General features: G+C 41.1%; 2 protein-coding genes and 1 non-coding gene across 5 annotated transcripts; 2 read left to right on the top strand and 1 right to left on the bottom strand.

The window, feature by feature from the left end:
* Positions 1 to 3,826: 3,826 nt before the first annotated feature.
* LOC109780019 (protein POLLEN DEFECTIVE IN GUIDANCE 1) lies at positions 3,827 to 10,136 on the top strand. Of its 2 annotated transcripts, none has more exons than XR_012181271.1 (11): positions 3,827 to 4,558; positions 5,272 to 5,423; positions 5,896 to 5,999; positions 7,024 to 7,112; positions 7,201 to 7,274; positions 7,350 to 7,500; positions 7,829 to 8,135; positions 8,511 to 8,608; positions 8,697 to 8,819; positions 9,379 to 9,447; positions 9,531 to 10,136. XR_012181271.1 is itself a non-coding variant. In XM_020338612.4 (11 exons), the coding sequence occupies exons 1-11, from the start codon at positions 4,006 to 4,008 to the stop codon at positions 9,729 to 9,731; spliced, it is 1,782 nt and encodes a 593-aa protein (XP_020194201.1). In that variant the 5' UTR covers positions 3,827 to 4,005; the 3' UTR covers positions 9,732 to 10,136. The 2 variants fall into 2 exon arrangements, 1 of the variants encoding a protein (XP_020194201.1); XM_020338612.4 differs by having other exon boundaries at positions 7,829 to 7,996.
* A 2,416-nt stretch (positions 10,137 to 12,552) lies between these two features.
* Positions 12,553 to 12,654, top strand: LOC120963606 (U6 spliceosomal RNA). Its single transcript, XR_005755369.1, has one exon. It is a non-coding gene; the product is annotated as a U6 spliceosomal RNA (small nuclear RNA).
* Positions 12,655 to 13,350: 696 nt separating this feature from the next.
* LOC109780020 (vacuolar sorting protein 39) lies at positions 13,351 to 23,691 on the bottom strand. Of its 2 annotated transcripts, none has more exons than XM_020338613.4 (13): positions 23,065 to 23,691; positions 21,587 to 21,798; positions 20,927 to 21,058; positions 20,691 to 20,834; positions 20,107 to 20,219; positions 18,356 to 18,776; positions 17,275 to 17,604; positions 16,488 to 16,709; positions 16,102 to 16,344; positions 15,570 to 15,998; positions 15,107 to 15,205; positions 13,979 to 14,195; positions 13,351 to 13,828 (listed from the first exon to the last, which is right to left on the bottom strand). In XM_020338613.4, exons 1-12 carry the CDS (start codon positions 23,474 to 23,476, stop codon positions 13,995 to 13,997), a joined length of 2,958 nt encoding a protein of 985 aa, XP_020194202.1. In that variant the 5' UTR covers positions 23,477 to 23,691; the 3' UTR covers positions 13,351 to 13,828; positions 13,979 to 13,994. The 2 variants fall into 2 exon arrangements, with proteins under 2 accessions (XP_020194202.1, XP_020194203.1); XM_020338614.4 differs by having other exon boundaries at positions 21,587 to 21,826; positions 21,926 to 23,563.
* Positions 23,692 to 24,059: the final 368 nt, after the last annotated feature.

Genomic DNA, 24,059 nt, shown 5'->3' on the forward strand with positions numbered 1-24,059 from the left:
TCCAAGTCAATTCATTGAGATATGATCCCTCTTTGTTTTTCACTCATACTTCTCCAATCCAAAAGCCAAATGTTGAGATAGTTTGTGTGTTGATGAAATTATCTTTTGAAGCACAAGAGCAGGAGATTCATCACCGGGCAGTCTCAATCTTATTACTCTTGGAGGGTGTGCACCTCCTAGATTGACTATGTACTTGGGAGTCTTCAAGTTTGTGAAAAACAAAAAGTTTTTAAGGGCCCGAAGGTCGCCTAATTCATGAAGATTTACCCGTATTGAGGCTAGGCCTTCGTGAGCATAAGCCATATCGTCTTCGTAGACCCTTCGTGTGTGATTGTCCTTTTGTGGACTTGGTCCTTAATGGAACCCTGCAACCAGGATCCTTGCGATCTCAGATCTATAGTGGATCGAACCTCAATCAATGCGGTTGTAAAAATAATGCAAACTATTCGAAGTATCGAACCACGAAAAAATCTTCACTGAGCCAATCCATGCCTGCATATCTCTAGATCTATCTTGTTATGTACGCTTGCATGTATTTACTTTTAGTTGCCTATACTCTTATAGACTTGCATGTGTAGGGTGCTTGATTTATTACCATAGCAAAGGTAGAATTGCAAGGAAACTAAATTTTGTAAAAAGAGTTACTTTTCTCTAAGTAGTCTATTCGCCCCACCTCTAGACATACTTAAACTCATGTCTGCATATCTTTAACTGTACCTTGTTACGTGCACTTGCATGTATTTACTTTTAGTTGCCTATACTTTTGTAGACTTGCGTGTGTACGGTTCTTGATAGACTACCATAGGAAAGCTAAAATCGCAAGGAAACTAAATTTTGTAAAAAGAGTTTTTTTTCTAAGTAGCCTGTTCGCCCCCACCTCTAGACATACTTAATCGATCCTACAACCATCATATTTCTCCACATTAACCATGGCAATCCAACTAGTACAAACCTGTTGCATGCAAACCAAAGCCCTACATCTAACCTAGACTTCATCATGAGAGAGGGGGGGGGGGGGGGAGGAGCCTTTGTTGCAGTTGCTTGGTCCTTGCATGTGAGGGTGTGGCCAATGGTGTAGCATCAACCAGCCGCCCCAACATTCCACACACACCCTGGTTGTTGAAACCACTACTCGGGAATAAATCATCCAAGCCAATGGTGGTTCAATGAACATATAATTTTGTGATTACCTCATTTTTTTCATGTGTTTTGCACTTTTCCTTTGCTCGCGCCTTCTCTTTCTTAGGTTCACACTCTTTCCTCAAGAGACCGATTCCTCTGCAAGCTACAATGTTTGTTTTAGCCATGGCGGTGGAACTATGGGACAACCGTCCAATGTGTAGATTGTTGAAATTGCCCTAAGATAAAAGGGAAGGGGAAGAGCCGAGGGAGTTGACATGTATGGGTCTAGTGAGGCAGCCATGCATAGGTCAATTTTTTATTAGGTTGCCACAAACTTTTTTTTTTGCTTAGGCAGAGGCCTAGAGTAGGAGGATGGTGTTGCTTATAGTACTCGTGCCCTAATGCAGCATGTTGACATCCTCTCTCTTTCCAGATCGACATCCTTCAGCTTCACTGTACCCATTGAAGGTTTAACCCACTCAAGTCGATGGAGAACACACCAAGTTGTGTAGCTTTGATGGACAATATTAACCTGCTATGTTGTTGGACAACTTTCGCATTCCTTACATAGCATTGTTGCACTGGATGAACCACTATGTAATACCAACAATTTCTTGCACTGGAAAAATCCTTTAGAAGTGAGGAAACAACCATACCCAAGCACAATCCAACATTGCACAACCCAACCGTTCTGCCTTCTCGACCTCATCAAATGTTAGATGCTCCATGCCCAACACCCTCCATATATCCATTATATTGGTTAATCATATGGGAACTAAGCTAGATCTTGCACTCCTATCGGGCACACATGGCATTGGCCGCTTGTCTCAATATAGCGGCTAGCTAGCCTCACTAACCATGCACAACTTGCATAGCAGAAATTTCTCTCCGTCGGTATACACACCTTCCAGGCTTTTCTCCCGTATTAGATTCACCCTACTCCATCCAAACCATCCTATCACTAGGATCGACTAATATACCATACTATTGCTCTCATTGCAGATGATAAAGCATTTTTTTACTAAAAAGGGCATTTTCGTGTGGTGGTGCCACGCCACCATGGCCTACATATCCCATTTTGATGATGAGATCACTCATAGCCTATCCACGTCAATTGGGAGGAAAGCTTCTTATGACATCAACTCATTCTAGCCTTGTGTAACAGGATTAATCAAATCATCAACCTTTCTGATTGGTGTTCCTCCTTTTTATCATGAAAACCTTCCTAGACGGGTTGTTCCAAACATCTATTTTTCGCCCATCATCCAACCTCCGGAAACAAGCCTAATGAGGAGTCTACAATCACACCATTATGCTTCACTAATGAATGAAGAGCCATCTTCTAGCTTTAAATGTGGTCCGGAGAATACAAATTTACTTTTATGATTTGAGGCATGTTGTGAAGAGCCTCGAGCTTAACATTGTCAATCTAACACAACGTATGTCTCTAAACCGGATGCCTCTCTTTTTCTTCCGCACACACATGAAACCTAATATCCTGCTATAGCTGGTGACATCCATTACATAAATATTTTGACAATTTAAATACATAACATATCATTTGTGGGCATTGAATGAACTAGTGCCTTAAAATGAAATCACCATGCCTCACATTGATAATGTTTTGTCCATCCATCCACACGGTCAAACAAATGTTGGAGATAATCTATCCAATCAACCTCAACAAGGGAAGGCAGACCCAACTACTTATGATTAAGGAACTCCATTGAATCAAGGACTAACTACCACATTATACCCCACTTGTGTATCTAAGCTACAAAATATTCTTTGACTTTGGGTCACTGCCAACTATCCTGGCCTGCACAATACATATCCAATAATCCCAAAGATTGGTTGCATTGAATTATCGTGCTTTCATCAAAACAAAGAAATCTACAACTAAAACAAGGAAATCTACATTAAATAATGACTGTGAAACTGAAAATCCATCGCATGTTGACTGTATTTTGTTTTGTTGTTAGTTTTCCTCTTGGGCTTATCCTAGTTCCCCTCTTTTAGGCCCTTTTATTTGTATTCCTTTCTTCTATTTCGGTCCAAGGAAAAAAAGTGTGAAGCTGAAAAATGCATGTTCACATACCTTGACTTTTTGTAAGCCATCTATCTCATATCTGGGCTTTCGGTCTATACGTGACTCCTTTTAATTTCTAACCCAACTATGAACCAAAAATCTTGAGCATCTGTTTCTGATCTTCTACTGTAATATGCGTATGAGTTTTAAAATAAAATTACAACAAAAATTAAACTAGACTTCTTCTTCTTTCTCCAATTTTACATAGCCCGCCGAAGATTGAAAATGACACTGAACTAGCAGTAAAAGAAAGGGCACTTACAAATGCCCTTACCATACCATGCTTTGACGGTGGCAATAGCCACTCGCCCCTTGAGATGAGATCTATAAATCAATGAAACAACATGGTAGGAAAGTTGCAGTAGCGGTTAGAGTTCTTCCCCTGTTGGCCTAGGTGTCTTGTTTGCTGGCGGGTAATCTGCGTATGAGCTGACATGGCAATCGACGTGGCTCGACTGAATTTGACGTGGAGCATGTCCAAGGAAGCAAAGCAAAAGGCACATTGCTTCCTTCCTGGGATGCCACGACACTCCCTGTCATTCGCCCCACACACGTCATCGCCATCTCACATAAAAAAGATCGTAAAATAACATCCGAAATTAAGCGAAAACGAGAAGGAAATTAGGAAATTAGATAGAAGCACACATTAAACGCGAGAAAATAATCTCCCGTGCTGCGTCCGTTACTCCTCCACCGCCTCCCCACCCCTCCCCCCTCGTCTCCGCCCCGCTCCTCGCCGGCGCGCGGCGGCGAGGCCCGCGCCTAGGGTTCGCGAGGGGGCCCTCCCGCCGCCCATGTCACTCCGATCCGGCGGCCGCAAGCTCTCGTTCGAGCTCCTCTCCAGCGGTCTCACCGCCGCCGACGACGACGCGTCCCCGCGCTCCCTCCCCGAGACCTCCTCCGATGGCCAGCGCCGCCGCAAGAGGCGCTCCAAGCGCAAGCGGGGGGCACTCCAGAGCCCCCCGATCGCGGAGGAGGAGCCGCGCGTGGACGCCCACCCGCCCGCCGCGCTCAGGGTAGCGGATCTGATGCCCGTGGTGGAGAAGGTCTGCCAGACCTCGGACGCGGAGCGGTCCGCGGCGGGCTGCGTGGCGTACGTCGGCGTGGAGCTGAGGCAGAGGAACGTGGCCGGGAATGGGAGGGCGGTGACGTTCGCGGAGGACGCGGCCAGCAGCTGCGGGAGCAGCTCGCGTGAAAGCGCCGCCGCCGCCGCCGCCGCCGCCGCGGTGCCGGATGTGATTGACCCGGCCCGGCGGCCTGAGGCGAATGGCGTTGTGAAGAAACTGGAGAAGGATGAGTCTCTGGACTGGGAAAAGTACATCAAGGAGAACAGCAACGTTCTCGGAGGTACAGATTTCTGTTTGTTTGGATTTCAGCACATATTTTGGTTTTTCTTGTATCTTTCTTTCATGTTGTGACGTTGTTTCGATGGTGCTGGTTATAACATTGGCATTTAGAGCGTGTCATTTGTGAATTTCGTATCAGCAACCAGCAGGGTCTATGAACATTGTACATATACGAAACAGCCTGAGGTACAAATTAGGAATTACTTTTGGGGTACACTGAAGTGGTTCACTTATGGGTTTTGTATGCCCTGCTAAAGTTGGAGGATCATTAGAAATAAAGTGTACCGTGGTTTAGAAAGAACACTGGCACCATGTTTTTAGTTGGAATATGTAAAAATTCACCAGAAAACCTGCAGATAATCATATCATAACCTGCATTTTCTAAGTAAGGAAATAAGGAGGCACTGATTTTCTATAAGCTCGTTAAACGGACTTGTGCAATACGATAAAAATGGGTGAAAATAGTAACTACAGAAAGTTGGTCCAAATAATTTAAACCAGTGAGGTACTCTGTTCATGTTTTTTTTATGGAAACCTCTAAAAACTATCATTACCAGTCTGTGGATTTGCATTTCTTTTTGACTGTCCAGCTCCTAATCATCGTTGCTTTGTAGTGGTCCTAGATGAGAACAACTTTTAGTCAGATTTCCTATTGCACACTGAATTAGTCCAATGTATGCATTTACACCTCTTTTCAACTATGTGATACTGCAGAAGTCGAGCGCCGGGACAATTCACCATTCAGATACTTCATTGGAGAAATGTATAGCGGCAATTCACTTAGGAGTACAATTGCAGTGGGTAATGACAAGAAGCGACAGCGGGTCTACAACACTATGTTTCATGTGCCTTGGAGATGTGAACGGGTATATATCTCGCTTGCAAATATGCCCCCTTCTTTGTACCCTATATATTGTTTTTTTTTTGAATTATAGGGCCATCCTAATTATTTGGAGAGTTAGGGCCATCCTAATTATTTCGAATTTTAGGGCATTCTAAATTATTTGGAATAGTTTGCCAGCATTGCTGGAGATGAATCCAATATGCATCAGTTGTAATATTTCTGGAACCATGTCATCAGCACATATTTTAACTGAAATGAATATATAATTAAATTCAGATCCTTGTTAAGATATGAATAGATATGAGTTATGCTTTTTGCAGTACTTAATAAATTAACAAAAATAATGTATTCGACAATTCCCTCAAGCTTTTCCTAAAAAAAAAATGAATTTGATTACCACATTCAAAAGATAGCTAAATGTTTCAGTTCAGTAGTTCTAGATGTAGCATGTTCTGTAATCATGGGGAGATGTTTGATTGTGATCAATGCTGCAGCTAATTGTCGCAGGATTCTTTGTCTGCTTGGATTCCTTTCTGTCTTTGCTCACCATTATGCCTGCAAGAATTGTGATGACAGTTTGGCGAATTCTGAAAACCAGGTGGGTTCACGATGATGCTGTAAACTTGATTATTTACACATAGATTATGTGCATACTATTTTGTTATGTACGGATTCCATTAAGTTTTATGATTTACCAAATCTAGTTTTAGGATTTTGTTCTTAAAAGAGCATACCATTCAGTTTTGTTGACAGCAACTGAATCTAGAGATTACTTCCTACTGGAACGTATTTATGTGATGTTTGGGAGGTCTCTGCTTAAACTTAAAGCTACCACAAGTTTAAAACTTTATTAAGACATCTCTATAGGCCTTCTCAGGTTAGCTTAATCCCTTGCTCAAATCATTAACTCTTTGTTTAAGATTTTCCAAGAAACTAGCTAAAAACTTCTATGTGAAGTTAAGCACTTTCAGAGAGGGTCTCAGAATGTTTGGGGATTTACAGGATTAGTTTTGATTGATAATTTGTATCATAGTTAACATGATCTCAGGCTCAAAATTCAACAGCAACTGTGTCAAAAATGTTTGGGGAACTTTCTCGTTTAACACCGGGAACAATTGAGTTATTCTGCCATATCGCTGACCATTTTCCTGTAATAAAATAATGGTATCTTTTTTATCTAAAAATAAGGATGTCTTGTTTTTTTCTGGCATGAGGACATCTTGGTTGGAAGCATATACTAGTCTGCAGAAGTGAATAATTAGTCTGCGGAAGTGAATCTTTTCTGAATAAATTAATGACACCTTGCTGGTATGCTAGTTAAGTGTCTGATTATGTGATTGCTATCGTCTATTGCCAGTATTAGTCTAGTTAGTAGGTCGTACCTTTTCTATTTTTAAAGTGGCAAACATTTATGATAGCCATGACTATACCAGCAGGAGAAATCCTGTTGAATTATTTACATTAATGCTGCACGAAGTGCTTGTAGCATTAAGTGATTTTTCATCTGTTTACTTATATTTGCCATTTGATTGTACACACTATGCACCACCCTTTCCCAGTTTACTATTTTGTTTTCGGCCGTATGCTGTCGTGTACTTATTTATCGAATGTGTTTGTGACAGGCAGTTTCTTCGGCCAAATGCTGCTGATTTATCAGATTATGGATGTTTTGTAGTTCTAGCCCTAGGAGTTGCTTCTTTGCAAATGATAGGTTTGTTATTTTCCCTTTGATTTTGCCAAACTAAAATGATACCTTACACATAGTTGATAATCCTCAAACAATTTGTTTTGTGTGTCAGATATTAGTTTGATTTACCATGTCATTCGTGGCCAGGGCACGATCAAGCTCTATGTGGTATACAACGTACTAGAGGTGAGGGAAGTATTTTTTTTAAATGTATGTACATTTTTATTAGTTAGCGCACTTACCTTTTTCTGTTCCTTTTAGATCTTTGACAAACTATGTCAATCATTTGGCGAGGATGTGTTGCAAGTTTTGTTCAACTCAGCTGAGGGACTGTCAACGTGTTCAACTGACAGGGTCACATTCGAACTGTTGCGGTTCCTTTTGGATGGGGCTATTGCTGTCCTTGCATTTGATATCCTTGGCTCCAAACTATGCTGTCTTATTTTTACATGCCCTTGTTTAATTTATTTACATTCTACAAGTTTGAGATGTCAGAATTCCCCAATTCAAAGGAAAACTATGTAGCCTACACTGATATGCAGCACCGAGCTGATTATAAGCTCACAGTAAAAAGACATGGTAGTCATCATGTAACATTAGTTTTAGTTGGAATCACAATGACTTGAGTTTTATCTAACATAAGTTCGTCCAGCTTTCAGTTAGACTGTAAGTTTACTTTATTACCTTTGCTGCTGCCATTTCATATTAATCTGGATTTGGTTTCCTTAACAAGTCATTACTTGTGCATTCATTTGTCCTCTTAGCCCAAGCTATCACCCTGTCAACATGTATTATTGCCCATAACAATGCACTATTGGCTCTTTTGGTGTCCAATAATTTTGCTGAGATTAAAAGCAATGTATTTAAGAAAGTTAGCAAAGAGAACCTTCACAATCTGGTTTACTATGGTGAGTGTGCTTATGATTGTGTCATTTCCATGATTCTAAATCAGATGCTGATGGATGACTGTATTTGCTACGTTTCCACTGTCTGGATGATCCTTTCGAATTCACCGTTGTTGAATAGCTGCATTTGTCAGTATGTCATGTATGGCTTATTATTGTTGTCTAGCTACTTAGTGTTCAGCACTTCCAACTCCTTATGTGGAATGAACCGTGCTGAGTTGGACTCCATAGATAAATTGTCTGCATAGACCTTTTTACACATTGGATGTTCATTAATTTTCTAGAAGCAAATTCTTGGCCATTTTGTAAGTGCGAGGTTCAACCCTGTCGTGCCGTACTAGCAGGAAATTGTGAGCATTGGTTGCAAACGGTTCACTGCGTGCAATATAACTGCTATGTTTTATGCTACATGTCGTTAGTTAGCAATTGGCACTGTATCCTATATTTATCATGCCATTGATACATTTTTTCTTCGTCATTTTTTGCAACACTTAATTTTTGAGTTGTTGATTTGCAGATATCATTGAGAGGTTTCACATCACAGCATTTTTACTGTTTGTACTAGCTCAAAATATCTTGGAAGCAGAGGGGCCATGGTTTGACAGTTTTCTTATTGTATGTTGAATTTTTTCCTTTCTGTTCTTGTCGTAATCAGAGACCTGGATGATTTCAAAAGTAAAATTACTTCCTTTTGTCACTGCAGAATGCCTCCTATGTATTTATGTGTGAAGTACTTATTGATGCTATCAAGCATTCATTCCTTGCAAAATTTAATGAGATAAAGCCAGTTGCTTATTCAGAGTTTCTGGAAGACTTATCCAAGCAGGTGATACGCTGACAAATAACTTTACCAGTGACATGCGTATCTTGATTCAAATACATTGCTGGCTACACAGCCTATGCCCCTGTGATACTCGGATAAATAAACAAACAACAAATGAGGTTCAGAGTAAATGACCCTATCAGTTAAAAATGCTAACACTCATTCATGCATGCGGAACACTGCATATTTGATTTGTGGGAAATATTTGTTTTACTACTCTTGTTGTTTTGCTTCGTTGGGTTTATAGTTTTATGTCAGTGATTCTGTGGCATGTATTTGCCTTTATCCTGATAGGGTCATTTAGGAAATTCTATCTAAACACGCATATATTGATGAATAATTTGACTTGTCATTTAGATTTATGATTGACTTTCACTGCACAGTTATCAGTATGTTGTCTTCTGAGTGTAGAGCGGAGATATGTCCAAGTATTTTTTTTCCTGATTTTGATTTGCTGGGCATACCAGAACTTTGTGATAATGCTGGCTCATTTGCCAACAATTGAACGTTTTCATCTGATGTTATTACTAATGCCCGTCTCGCTGAAAAAATATGTGCACAGATATTGAATGAGCAACCTGATGACCGTCAGAAAGATCTAACATTCATCCCCCTTGCCCCTGCTTGTGTGGTAAGTGAACAGGCCATGCTCTTATGCTGCCAATTTGTATGTACATATTTTACTAATGAGCAAGGTATTCATTGTCTCTCTAGGTAATTCGTGTACTGACTCCAGTGTATGCCACCCTGCTTCCTGCTGGGCCGTTTATCTGGAGAATATTCTGGATCTTGCTCTGGTCAGTTCTGACCTATTTTATGCTCGCCATCTTCAAGATACTAGTGGGATTGATACTGCGTTGCCTCGCGACTTGGTATATCAATCTACGTCTCACAAGAAAACAACATGCGGACTGAGCACCTGACGCCGTAATCCTGGTGTTAAGATGACAGCATCCTTGAGAAGACAACTTGATGTGGTGCGCGAAGTACAGCAACTACCACATCAGCCATGAGTTCGGTCACCTGCCCATATGATGAAATCTTGATAGTGTAGTACAGCACAGAGGAACATGACAAATATATCTTCTTTTTCAGCGAACTGTTTCAATCGATTCAAGGAACTAGGCATAGTCCAATTTTGCTGTGTTTATAATATCTTTCTGTCGTCCTTTTGTGGATAGATAGTTCATAGCTTCCATCCTAAAGTTATTGCCTCGACCCAGAGAAGATTTTTGTAAAGCCTTGCGGAGCTATCTGTTTTGTACCATTCATTTGAGAAGAAAGTATGGCAGCTTCGTCGGCAGTGGCTTTCTTCTTCTAGTCTTTCTGTGTCACACAGTGAGAATGTAACAACTTATGGCTCGTGTCTGTGCTGGGCGTGGTAGCGTTTTCCTTTTTCTAGCCGTTCAGATTATTGCCAAAAAATAAAATTATGGCAAATATTCTTTTTGAGCAAACCGTTTCAGGGAACTAGGTCCAATTTTGCCTTGTGTATCTTTCTGTCATCTTTCTTGGATAGTTCATAGTTTCATCCTAATATATGGCAAGGCGTCCTTCACCATGCTTGTTTCATAGACTATTTAGAACGAGCGAAACGCAAGAGTTTTCAAGCACAAGAGCGCACCACTGATGATATTGCTTGCCTCCATCCATCGTGATCGAGGCCAACCTTTGGATATATTGCTTGCCTCCATCCATCGTGATCGAGGCCAACCTTTGGATCATTGCTGGTGCCAAAAAACTAGGGTCCATAATTTTGTGAGATTAATCTCATGTCGTGTATCTGGGTTACTTGTAACAAACTCTATTTCTCCCTTATTTAATGGATGATGCAAAGCTTTTGTCTTCGTTTTAAAAAATAAAATAAAAATAGTTTCATCCTATTTCATCCTAACGTTGTCTGCCTCAACCTAGAGAAGATTTTTCCAAAGCCTTGAGGATCTGTCTGTTTTGTACAATGCATTTGAGAACTCTGCTATGATTTGGGATATCTGATATGGTTGATAAATCATTAATGTGGATCAATGATTTGCAGAACTTGACCTACCAGCTAGACAGCGACCGAAAGAGGTTCATCCTCAGATCGTTGCTCTTCTTAATCAAGTTTGGCAGGACAAACTCATGGCGCCACAGGTACAACCATTTGCTTGGAGACTTCTTAGGAGAGCGCTTCCTACAGGTAAGAGAGCAAGTAAATTCTCTAAACACCTCCAGGTGTGGCAATACAGAGGATGAAATGCACATGTTTTTTCTTTGCCCTTTCTCTAAGGCAGCCTGGTTTTGCTCACCTTGGTTTATTAAAACGGAAATCCTTGCTGCTGTTAACCATTTTATTCCTATCATGATCCAAACTTTGCTTAACTCTGGCCATCCACAAATTAATCCTTCTAACTTGTATACTTTTCTATGGTGCCTGTGGAAATCTCGAAATGATGCTCTCTTTGCTAGGAAATTTTGCAGGCCCTCTCAGGTGTATGCAGCGGCAAACGCAATCATACAAGGAACCAAATTAGGAGAAATCCCTGCTGAAGCTCATGCTATGCATTGCTTACAGGACCAACTGGTGCAACCGACAATACAAAATCCACACTCTTTTTCAGGCAACACAATCTTTTGTGATGCTGCGTGGGAAATACATCCAGCTCACACTCCTAAACAGGCAGGAATTGGAGTCTTCATTCAGGTTTAGAATAATGATCGAATCCATCAACTTCACATTACAGCTATGTCTCCTATGGCTTCTTCTCCTCTTCAAGCTGAGACTTTTGGTCTCATGCTTGCAACCAGGCTGGCGGAAATACTCAATGTTCAGGATCCACATTTCTTTACGGATTGTTCAGTGCTAGTTTCGGCAGCAAAATCGACGGACATTCTCTCTGCTCCAGGTCCATGGGACAACAGGCCACTGCTTGCACAGATACAAAACAGTCTTTCTTTTCAGAGTGGCAAAGTTGCTCACATTAGCAGGGGAAACAATGTCAAGGCGCATCATCTTGCACGCCTAGCTTTGAAAGTTAAAAACAGCCATGTACAGTTTCGTTGCTTATGTCTTGATGCAGGACTTTGTTCAACTAGGGATTCCCTCTCTGTATCCAGTGTGCTTCCTTTCACGCTTGTCTCTGTAAAATGCTCCTAAGTTAATAAAATCTTTATGTTCAAAAAAAATGATTTGCAGAACTGCCAGCTCCGGGATCATATAATTTATAATCTCTGAAGCAAAACTCTGCGAGAGTTTCTCTTGTAAATCTGCTCGCAGCCTGAAAGCTCGGAACAAATGCACATATACATATATATTAAAATGTAAGAAGAATGTACAATGACTAGTATAAAAACGGAGTATGGACTATGAAGAGGGCATACAGCTGCCTCCTGTGTTGGCCTGTTGCTTTACATCGAGAGAAAACCAGTCAAAAAAATTGAGGAAAAGAAAACCAGTCTTTTTTTTTTGAGGGGCAGTAGAAAACCAGTCAAATAACCAGCGTCTCCCCCACGGTGAAAAAGAACCCACCACATCGGCAAGGCTCACTATTCCCTACAAGCATGAAGGCCCATTACGGTCTTCCACTATTTTGGGCCAGACCAAGAGATCCAGCCCACTCGTTGCCCACCGCACGTTCCGACAGCGCTCCCGTCTGAAAAAGCAGCGCGGGGAGCAGAAGGCTCGTTTGTTTAGTCCCACATCGGCTAGCGAAAGAGAGAACGACCAGTTTATAAGCCGCGCGCTGCAGACAGACTTGTCCCTTCGGGACATCCGATAAAATTGGAACGATACAGAGAAGATTAGCATGGCCCCTGCGCAAGGATGACACGCACAAATCGAGAAATGGTCCAAATTTTTTTGGGATTTCGCGCGCCGGTCCCTGGAAACTTGTGTTGAGCCCCTTGTGCGCAGTGCTGTTTTACAAAGTGGTCCTCATAGCTTTTGTTTTTGCTGGGTATAAGTCCAAACTGGGTGCTCTTTGCTATTGCAGATACGCCCTTTAGGATAATATATATATTTTCAAGACTGCGCCCTTTAGGATTTAATGTTTTGGACCTTGAAATTTCTTTCTTCGTTATTACAAAAAGAGCCCTTTTCCAGGGTCGCCACACCCATATAGGAGTACTTTATTATTTAATTTGGTTTATTCATTTATTTATCCTATAACCTGGCACTAGAAAAAGATCACCTGATGAACCCATCCAAGATGTGTGAGAGAAGCGCACGCACTCGGAGCATCAAAATTTGGGCATGCCGTTGGTTATCGCGTGATCGACGCCCAGCCATTTGCTAGCTCTGAACACCCACCCACGGCTGGACTAATCCAGCAGAGTTGCTTCTCCGAACCTCTTGTACGCTGTAACAGATGGCCAGAAGCCATGCATGTGAGAGATGGGGCACATGAACGCATGTGCATATCCATACCTGCACCCATGACGTGTTGGGAGGGGCTGGCTGCTGCTTGACGACGTACCCTTCCTCGCAAATGCACTAGTTCTGCCCTAGTTTACACAAAGTAACGCGGTAGATCTACTAGTCTGCTCGAGCTCGATATTTGGGGAAAATATGAATCTCGATATTTACTCTTATGATTGGCACAACAAACAACAAGATATCACCGCCTCCACATTTACAACAGGCTTGAACAGACAGGAACACTATACGTTAACACATCCACTCAACTCTGTAAGCTTTCTAGACTCAAAACAAACAAGCGAGCGTGCACATGCACTAAATACAAGGCTCTGAAGAGAGCCCGCTAAAGACTTTCCGAAGCAATCCGCTCGGATCCAGTAAAGATCAACAAAAGGGATTTCCACAAGACGGCATCGATGAAAACTTGATGCGACAAAGCGAGGGCAAGAGATTCACCCAGGAAGCAATGCTTACATGCAAAGCCATGGGTTGAAGGCTCAGGTTGGATCAGGGTTTCAACACAACTTTTTCCAGGCATGATCCAAAAAAATTGCAGTTATTGGCCAATTCTCCCCCCGATGTTCAAACTTAAAAATCTTGGTGGTTGACATCTGGCCTGTCAAAATACATGTATGAAAATTGGAATCTAGTTAGCACACACTCTTGATTTATTCTAGTCCGCCATAATAGGCTGAACAAACGGCTGTACCTAGTTCGCCATAATAGGCTGAACTGCAATATATGAATATGGAGTGCAAATCTATACCTGGAGTACGGTCACATCATCTACGTTTCACAGAGTTTGCGCCTCTAACAGCCTTAATCTGTTGTGATTCTCTAAAGCATACAAAATGCACCAGCGTCTGTCCATTTGGATAAATTGCAAAAGCGCTGTTTGCAATGCGCTTATGACAAAGAGAACACATGCTATCTCCATCAATCTTCACAACAGCTTGGCGTCGTTTGTACAGGTCCTCCTTTACCTGATATATAGGTTGAAAAAAATAGAACAGAAGTTCATAAATTCCACTATACAACAAATCTATTTGATAGAAAAAAAATTCACAGCCTAACTATTAGCTAGGCATGTAATATGACTATGGCATGCATGATGAGACAGCATATTTATCAGCTCTATGACAGTATGCAAGATGATTACATACATCATTAAATTGTTTAAGACCAGGAGATGCTAAAGGCCCAAGACCACTAGTAAAATACTATCAAGTTCTTGTTTGCCCAAGTGTAGTTCAGCCGCAATTCTACTGGTTATGAAAGAGTAAGACTAATCTTAAGTTAGAAGTTTTTGCCTGCCTTATTTTCATGGAATGCATTTTGATTTGGGTCCAAAGGTTCTGTGTTCCCAAGGAATACTGGAAGATCATTTTTCATCTTTTCAACATTTGCTAAGCAATGCTGGGATCCCTTAATCACTTTCCCTTCGATGCTGCAGCATGCTAAGGTGGCCTTTAGAGAGCCCTGTTTCCTGGAGATTGCCATCGCGGTAATGTGGCACATTTGGAAAGAGACAAACGGTTTCATTTTCCAAAATCAAGACCCCCCGTCTTTCGGTAGAAGGTGCCTTTTAAAGGGAAATCGAATTAATTCATCACCGAGTGAAGCGTATCCATCGTCGGCCCCTTTAGGAGTCAGGACTGGCTTCCTAGATTGTAACTGTCATATCTTTCTTCTTTGCTCGACAGTCACCTAGTGGTTTACCCGTGTTCAACGTACATATGTAACAGTTTTTCTATACACAAAATAATACATTAGAGAGCTCCCTTACTCTTTCCCAGTGAAGAGAAACACTACTAGTTATAATAAGAAACATACAGGCATTCTCCAAGGACAACCCCAGGAACACAGCTACAAGAGGACATGACATCAAGCTAACCTGCAAGTTTGCCCGGAGAATCAAGTTTTTGATAACCATATAATTGCGCCGATGTTCACTAGAGTTCCGCAATAGTGGTTCAAGAAATGACACCAGATCCTGAAAGCATTCACACCAGATTTATTAGGCTTTTCAGAAGCTTTAGCAACTGGATATACTCAAAGATGAAAATAAACAACTGAAGCAACGAATTTAGGAAAACAACAATCTCAGAAGCTACATAATTGTGGTCTTTTAAGGGGGCACATTTTTGTATCTTGTAACAGCCTAAAAAGCAATAAATCGGACCAGCTAATAGAGATATGTCGTGTATGCAAACAAAAGGAGAACACTACATTAACATGAATGTTCAAACTTCTATGTTGCTTTTTAAACACAATGCCGCAATAGAATGGTCGGTGTGGAATTCTGTAAACCTAGGACAGATGAACTATGATACCTTTCAAACATATAAAATATTCACCTGCAGTTTCGTGTCTCTTGGTAACAACCGAAGAGCCTGAGCACCATTTATTCTGTCCCACCGTTGGCTTAACAATTCAAGTGCTTCGTTCAACATTATAGGGCCTCCGTCGCTAACATCATCTCCATCACCATCACTTCGGCCACTATCTGGTCCACTAGGGCTAAAGCGTGTGTCTTCAGCCCCTTCAATCTCAACAACCTTTCTACCCATACGCCCTCCTCTGAGCTTAGTAGTAGAGTTAACCCTCTGAATTCCAGGGTACTGTGATGCCACTGGAATAATTTTCTGCTCGATCTCTTTTTCAGCTTTTTTCGGGTTTAGATAAATTTGCAGAAGATTAAAATAAATATTGGACTTGGAAGGCTGCTGCGCTCCTTCCTCATAAACACGGTCACAGTATGCAACTGCACGCTCTGGCATATGGAGCTGCAACGTAGTGCACAAGTTATTTTGAAAGTTCAAAGTCACCCCTATCCATTAAAAAATTATATCAGTGGATACCAGAAGCACATCAAAGAGCAGTGAGTACCTTATGAACAAAGAGAGATAATGCACGGAGGTGTTGATTCATTTTCCCGTACATGATAGCACGCTCTTCAAAAAGAGCATCCTGCGGAAGGCGTTTAAGAAGTGTGTCCGTATTGTAACCTGAATTACTCTCTAATGTAGATATCAACTTGTTCCGCGTTGGGGAATATGTTTTATCACTCCAATTTCCTTCATCCTTCAGAATCTTGTACCAGTCAAGAACTTCAGAAAGGTAAAGTTGCACCTTCATGACAGAAAGTTTGATTATCAGTAGAAGAAATCCACTTATCGCAAACTTCGTAAGAACAGCTTATGGAACTAAGATCATCTAAATAACATAGAACAATTTTTCACATACTAACAATGTGAAAAGACAAAGATACGTACCAGCTCATTTTGTAGATTAGGATTGATCCCGGTTTCACTCATTGAAAGCATTAGCTCTAAGTAAGTTGACTGCAAATTTGGAGCATGCTGTTTCAGATATGAATTTACCAAATCTGCTGGAACATTTTCAGACAAAAAGAGCTCAATAGTGTCTGACGGGTTGCGTTCAAGAACATACAAAGAAGACTCCAAAACCAGCATTGGGTCAGATCTACAAAGGGGCTGCACAAAAGAGCACAGCATCTCAGATCAGCTGTAGAAAACCAGAAGAATGTGACAAGCGGACTAAGTCAATAATATTAAGGACAAAGTCCAAATAATAACCTGAAACACACACCAAACAATACAGCTGAAAATATTATGGCTGCAACAAGTTTCTCTAATGTCAACCAGCGATTCCAGGAAGCCAACTAATACCAGCAAGAAACACATTCAATATGATCCCACCGCCACGTCAAATGAGCAACCATATATACACTAGGACTGATAATCCAGAAGTCATGATGCAATAATATTTAAATACACAGATATATATGCACAGAAATGCAATCCTGAAAACCATGAAACACACCTTGAGATTTAATATTCTGACGATGCTTCCACATTTATTAAATAAGTGTACATTAAGACATGTTCTTGTCAAACTTTTACAGAGTTGATTTTAGGACAAATAAAACACCATGAAACCAACAGCAACTGGTTGGTTTTCATTGTTTTGTGTAAATGTACAGGTGACAAAGTGAATAACAGTATCTGTCATATGATGACAGAGGAGAAAAAACAATACCCTGAGATACTCAATGATCATTTGTGGGTTAAACTTTTTACTAAAATCAGCATTAGCCATCGCAGACTTCGATTCTTCAACCAACCGATTGAGTAACTGGAGAGCTTCACGGTGCATGTCATTGCTTCTGTAGAGCTCAAGTAATACCATATAATCGCTCTTTTCCTTCAGAAACTCCTCACATATCTTCAAATCACAATAATTGAGTCCTTTCAATAACTCTATAGCTCCTGGTGACTGTCTTGTAAGAACAAGAGCTTGAAGAAGAGATGTGTCCAGCACATTCGCCATTTCTCTTGCAACAGAGCTTCTATGTGTTTGGGGCCGTTTCTGACAATAAAAAGATGTAGAATCACAATGAATCACCTTTTCTTTATAGATATTAACAAACAAATTCTCAACTTTACATTATGTACAATAGACACCATGTACACTCGCAAACATAAAGGGCAAGAACTTTGGATAGGACGGTGTCTTAAAACCAATTTATTTTTTATTTTTTATGCCAGAAGGTTCCTCTCACTCCAGGGAATTGCATTTACCTCATGTTTACAGGGATGAGAGTATCATGAACATAGACAGGAAGTTCGAATTCTTATGAAATCTCAGACACTTTAGTCTACATATTTGGGTTTCGTTTAACAAATTCCAGGAAAAACAGAAGCATAAACATGTGTCTTCTTTCTTCCGGATTTTTTCTACTGACCTTGGAGATACACAAAAATTGATAAATCAACCTCCAGATGCAAAATGAATTAAGCTCTCAGCCTAAAAAAAATCATTTTACTGTCCAGGGATCCTAGAATGTTTAATCTCTAGGAAAGGAAGCGGCAGTATCAAGAAAAGGAGTGGATATCCTCAAATCAAACTAGGATTCATAATAACAGGTATGATATGCAGCCTTTTCAAAGACTCGGAGTAACACCAGATTGCACCTATTAGTTTGACTTTGCAATATTTCGGTCAAATTAGTGCCTGATTTACTTACGCTATACTAGTTCCTGCTTCACGCAATAATTCCACATCACAACTAATTACAATGTTCTCAACAAGAAAGCCAGACATTTGAAACAGTAGTTACCTTATTTGGCTTCTTTGCCTTATATGGCTCAGATAAGTTTAAGCTATGGTGCACAGCTCCAGAGACGACCTCCTCAGTTACTTCAGATGTCGCTCTATCAATTATACCATTTCTTTTCTTCTGCAAGTACTTCACAAGGGCTATTAGAGCATTATGACTCATTTTCTTGTTCTCCAATGGAGATTTATCATCAGAATCATGAAGTTGCAAAGAGTATGCTTCCATTTCATCTGTCGCATCAGAAGATTCTCTTGCTAATTCTTGAAGGTCTTGAAGCTTGTCATGTTCACCTATAATGTGTGTTTGAGGCAGAACAAGGTATGGGTATAGAGATAGCACATAAGTAATATCCACATGTGCATCCGAAAACTGTTCCATTGCTTCCTCATAGCTCCCATTATCAAATAAGAAGTGCCCATATCTGATTCATGAAATAAAAAGGGAAGATGTTGGTTAGTTATACGCAAGGGGCCAAATTGTGTTATTATAAGAAAACGTAAAAATTACTTGGAAGAAATGAAACGAGACTGTTCATCTATTTTAATTGTAAACTAAAACAGCATCTAATACAAATCTACCATTGTATATTTGATTGATTACAGCCTTCAAAAAGGGGTACATGTGAACATCCATAGCCATTAACCATCACCCATCAGTGATAAAATTTGAGAGTTTATTTTTCTAGAAAGCTTTCAGATGATGCTTTTGAGGTAAGAAACCTTACATTTGCTGTAAACTAAATTTTAACTACAACCTGTTTCAAAGCAAGTGAAAGTCCAAATGTTCAGCATGTTGTGCATTGCCAAGTGCAGCTTACTAGTCATCAAAAGCAAAATAATAAGCAAGTTTAGTAATCCTGGTGTACACGAGTACATCAAGTCTTGGCTATGGAATGACAAATTACCAAATGCCAACAACCTTTTCCATCCATAATTTATATGTTGTTTGCAGACTGTATATGAATTGCCACATACAAGTCTTAGTGATAATAACATAGTTAGGATAGTATATGGATTGTATGGGAACAACTGTATGTGAAACAACTGTATCTGGCACTGAATAACTCTCGGCGCCACTAACAGCCACCAATATGCCCCAATTCCTTGGGAGCATGTAGAATGCACTAGCACCCTTGAGGTGTACTAGTGCATTAAGTCATCAGAAAACATGTCCAAAGGTCATGAAAATTTCTGAACGAATGTATATGGCTTAGAGATAATACACATCTACCATGCGACAAAATTTCAGATCCAAATAATAACTTCATAAAAGGACAAATCATGATGTGAGTAGTACAAAATTCAAATCTGAACTGAATAGTATCATGGAGAGAAGGGCATGGGAAGTGGAGAAAAAGAGAGGGCAGGGGAGAGCAGGGATATAAAAACAGGCCCATGAGGGCATTCTGGGAATTTGAGAAAAAAGGAGGGCATGTTGATGGGCAAGCTCAATGCGTGCTAGCTATTATGGCGATGGCATAATGAGAACGGAATCTGAAAATGAGGTGGGCGTGGAAATAACCCGGAGTTCTGGTGACATATAATGGTTTTCTTTTCCTTGAATTTGATTTCCTGATGACAGATTCAACACAAAAACAGAGAGTTGTGCTCCAGTGCTTGAAATAGCTTGACTAAAGTGGAATAGCATCTACCCAATCATGTCATGCAATGACATAAGCATACTATCAACTGACTATGGACAGAGCAAAATGAATACTATCGTGGCCATCTGATCAGGCAATCTGGACATACCTCATGTGTATTGAGCTTTCTTTTGCAGCTCGTAGGTTTGAATCCTCAGGTGGAAGTAACTTACACAATGCCAGCGCGTCCTCAAATTCTCCAGAGGCGGTCAATTGCACTATCTGTATACCAAAAGATATACGTGTAAGGAACTAAGAATAAATCCTTACAAACAACTTCCAAAGTTATAAGACAGATCATTTCTTGTTAACTTGCGAGTTTCATCAAATTAACACTCCAGTAAAAAAGCAAAAGACATTAACTATTGGGAAGAATCTGCAATGGAACTGGTGACATAAAAAGGATATGAAACAAAGATACTTGCCTACAGCACAATATACAATTCAGTTGATCATTTTTTTTAAAGAGAGATCATTAGGTCAAATTATTTAATTTTGCTTTTTTCTGCTGCGTATTTACAATTATGCAATGACCATTAAAATATCGAGGTTTCTCAGACCATATTCAGCCAATACCGGAGGCGGAACCTAGCATGAAACAGCAGCGCCGTGACTTGTGATAGCTAAAACGAAAACTATGTAAATATTGATATCGGTGCGCTGACCAACATTAATAAAGTAAATGCACCATACCTGAGCACCAATAGGAACAGGCAGCAAACCATAGACTGAGTTGGACAGCGAAGCAAGTATATAGTTGTCAGTTTGAACAAGCTTTTGAACATCACGGAGGACAACTGTCTGAACCAATGCGCTGGGAGCTCTAAGAGACCGTATCTGAAACAATACTCAGTAGGTTAGGTGGGCTAATGAAACTTACGACTTTGATATTCTCCTTACCACCCAATACACAAAACAGAACAACTTACCTCAACATGTCGTGGCAGACGTGCCACAGCATACGGCTTATGTACAACAACAGAGGCAGGAGTGTCCGACCAAATTATCCGACCGTCATGAATAAGTTTCCCGTTTTGATCAACAAATACACCGATGTTGTCCTGGAAAAAGTGAACAAGCAAAAAAGATAAATGAGACACTTTATACGTGTTTGAATCTCGCTGACCTCGAACTCACATCTGTTCTACAGAAAACTTTCATGGCACATCAACGTGCGCTTGGGAATCTGAATCAAGCCGGTCCCTTCTGATAGCTAAATGACAAAGTTTGAAAGTATTCTAACTGGTACCCAAGTGTTACTATAATGCATCTATGCTAAAGGTTTTCACATCAATTGTGGTACAACATCTTCAATATTTCACAAGACAAGATTCCCTTATCCTCAAATTGTGATGCAATTCGACCGAAAGAAGGCATTCAGCTTAGCTATTGATTAGGAATCAATGCGAAGACAACAGGAACAAATTCTGGTGTTTAGAAAAGCTGCCACATTATTCTTGTAAAGCATGTACAATCTAGTCATTTGGAACCAAACAACACCACAAAATGCTATAATCAATCTGCCAAACAATATCATGAGATGGAAAATCAACTAGAAACTAGTAAGATCATGAAAAGAAGTACTATACCTTTCCAAGGAGGAGCTCCCCGGTAGGAAGAGGCACAACTAAAGGAGGAGCAATCCTCCCAGAAGAGAACACTTCAGTTAATGCCCCAGTCACGCTATTTATGATCATATAGTCCCTCCTGATCCCAAGGCATATGTTGTCACCACACCAGGCCATTGATTTCACAATATCAGGCACACTAAATTCCTTCACCTCGACAAATTCTCGCCCACCTGACAAACAGAAATTAAGTTTCCTTGCCTGTTCACAATAAGATCATTTGAACATTTAAACATTTGCCATCTTTCCAGATTCCTTTATTTTACCGTAGAAGCTTACACAAATCTATCAAACACCTACCGTAGGAAATCAACATTTGAAGGCACATCAGGCCTCAATTCTTCCATAAGGTACTAGATGCGGCAAAATACAGTTAGTCTTCTTTACACTCATCTTAGAACACTATGAAGCTTATTTACACGTAATCTTTCCTTCTGCCAATTTCAACAAACAAAGGTATACTGGTACTTCATAAGCTTTTCTGAATTCCAAACATGGTCACATTTGCAAATTTCCCCTTGCCAATGAAAAATTACAAAACATTTAAAAATATAAAAAGAATTGATGGAACATACATTTTGTTGTCTCAAGATTATAACATAAAGTTCGAAAGGAATACAGTCCTTCGGGTTAAGGAGATACCACCTCATAGCATACTAATTAATATTGTCAAAACAATTTATTAGAGCTTCCCTAATTCAGATATTATAATGTATTTAGCATGGAAAACTAGAGAACATAAAAGATGTGTGTTTCCTACAATGGAAATTCCCATGAGTAATATATCAACGGATCAATCAAAGGTTTTAAGCTCTTCACTGAAGGCTTCCCGCTCTAAACTAAAGACCATAAAAGATGTGCATTTCCTACCATGGAAATTCCTGGAAATGTCTATAGCTCAGTCGACTTAGAAATAGTAATTTCTCAGTCGAGATTGATAGATATCCAATCGAGCTCTTCCCATCCCTTATATACTTGCACGAATCTCGTATTTAAAATAGATGGTTCTCAATGGTGACTCAGCAATAGTTACTTCTAGCAAAACCTTTAGTTTAGTAAATTCTCATGATGTTGATAAAATTGCATTGCTTTCCTAAAACTGCAATGTAATTTGCAGAAATATTCAGTATTTGGGTGGTAGTTCTTATCCTCCAGGTTTGCAAAAGCTAATATCCTTTACTGATATATATATCCAGTCAAGGGTCCAAATTTTGGGACCTGAGCTTGTGATCTAAATTCCAGTACCAATGATTTTACAGTTACCAACTCTGAACACTAATTCGCAATCCACCCCAAAGTTGCGATTCTCCGAATTGAGACTAACAAGTAACAACGGGTTATTTCCAGCTCCACCGAGACCCCAATCGATGAGATGATCGAACCATGGCAACGGAGAGAAAATGCTCGGACATATGAAAAGCAGACGATTGAATTCTCACTGTCGAGGCGGAAGACGGTTAGGCGCTTCTGGCGGCCGGCGGCGAGCAGGCCCCGGCGGTCGTCCCAGGCGAAGACGTTGGCGCCCTTGGTCTTGGAGACGACGGCGACGGTCTCGAGCCCCGGGAGGCGGTGGAGGGCGACCCACTCGGAGAGCGAGAGCAGGAGGTCGCGGCTGGCGCTGGCCTCCATCGCGGAGGGCGCGCGGCGCCACAGGCGCTGCTCCTGGCGCTCGAGCGCGTAGGGCCCGTCCCTCCGGATCTCGCCTCCGTCGGCGGGGGCCGGCGCGGAGTAGATGCGGAGGGAGCAGTCGGAGGCCGCGACGAGGAGCTTCCCGCCGTGGGAGGCGACGGCCTCGATGCGGCCGGGCACGCCGGAGACCAGCTCGACGGCGTCATACGCGCTGTGCACCATGGCCGGCGCGATCGGGCGGGCCCCTCCACCTCGACGTGGCCCCGGCGGTCGTCGTGTGGGAGGAGGAAAAGGTGGGGGGTGGGGGTCGAATCGGACAGGTGAGAGAGATCGGAGTAGGACGTTGGCCCGTTGGCAGAGGGAGTCGAGGTAGAGGACGGGAGTATACAGCGTATACGTGTATCCGTCGTATTTCTACATGTATACTTACTCTTCTTTTGGGAACATTAGTACTCCCTCCGTCTCAAAATATAAAACCATTTTTGTAGGACGGGTGGTCGACCCGTTGGCTAGGCAGCTGAGGTTGCTGCCAGCCCACCCGAGTTCGAGTCCCGACTCGGACGCACGGTGTTCGCGAGGTTTCTCTTATAAAAAATGCCAACTTGGTTATTCCTTGGGTTGGTTTCATTTTTGTAAAACCATTTTTGACACTATAATAGTTTTGGGATAGAGGGAAGTATATACTTACGGCAACTCCAACAGGAGTCGTGAAATCATCCGCAAATGTTCAGATTGTATTCGAACACGTTTTGCCATCCAACAGAAGTCATCAAATGACCCGCAGTGATCCGGTCGCCCATAAACC

This window comes from Aegilops tauschii, chromosome 4 (assembly GCF_002575655.3).
Source record: "Aegilops tauschii subsp. strangulata cultivar AL8/78 chromosome 4, Aet v6.0, whole genome shotgun sequence".
Taxonomy (NCBI): domain Eukaryota; kingdom Viridiplantae; phylum Streptophyta; class Magnoliopsida; order Poales; family Poaceae; genus Aegilops; species Aegilops tauschii.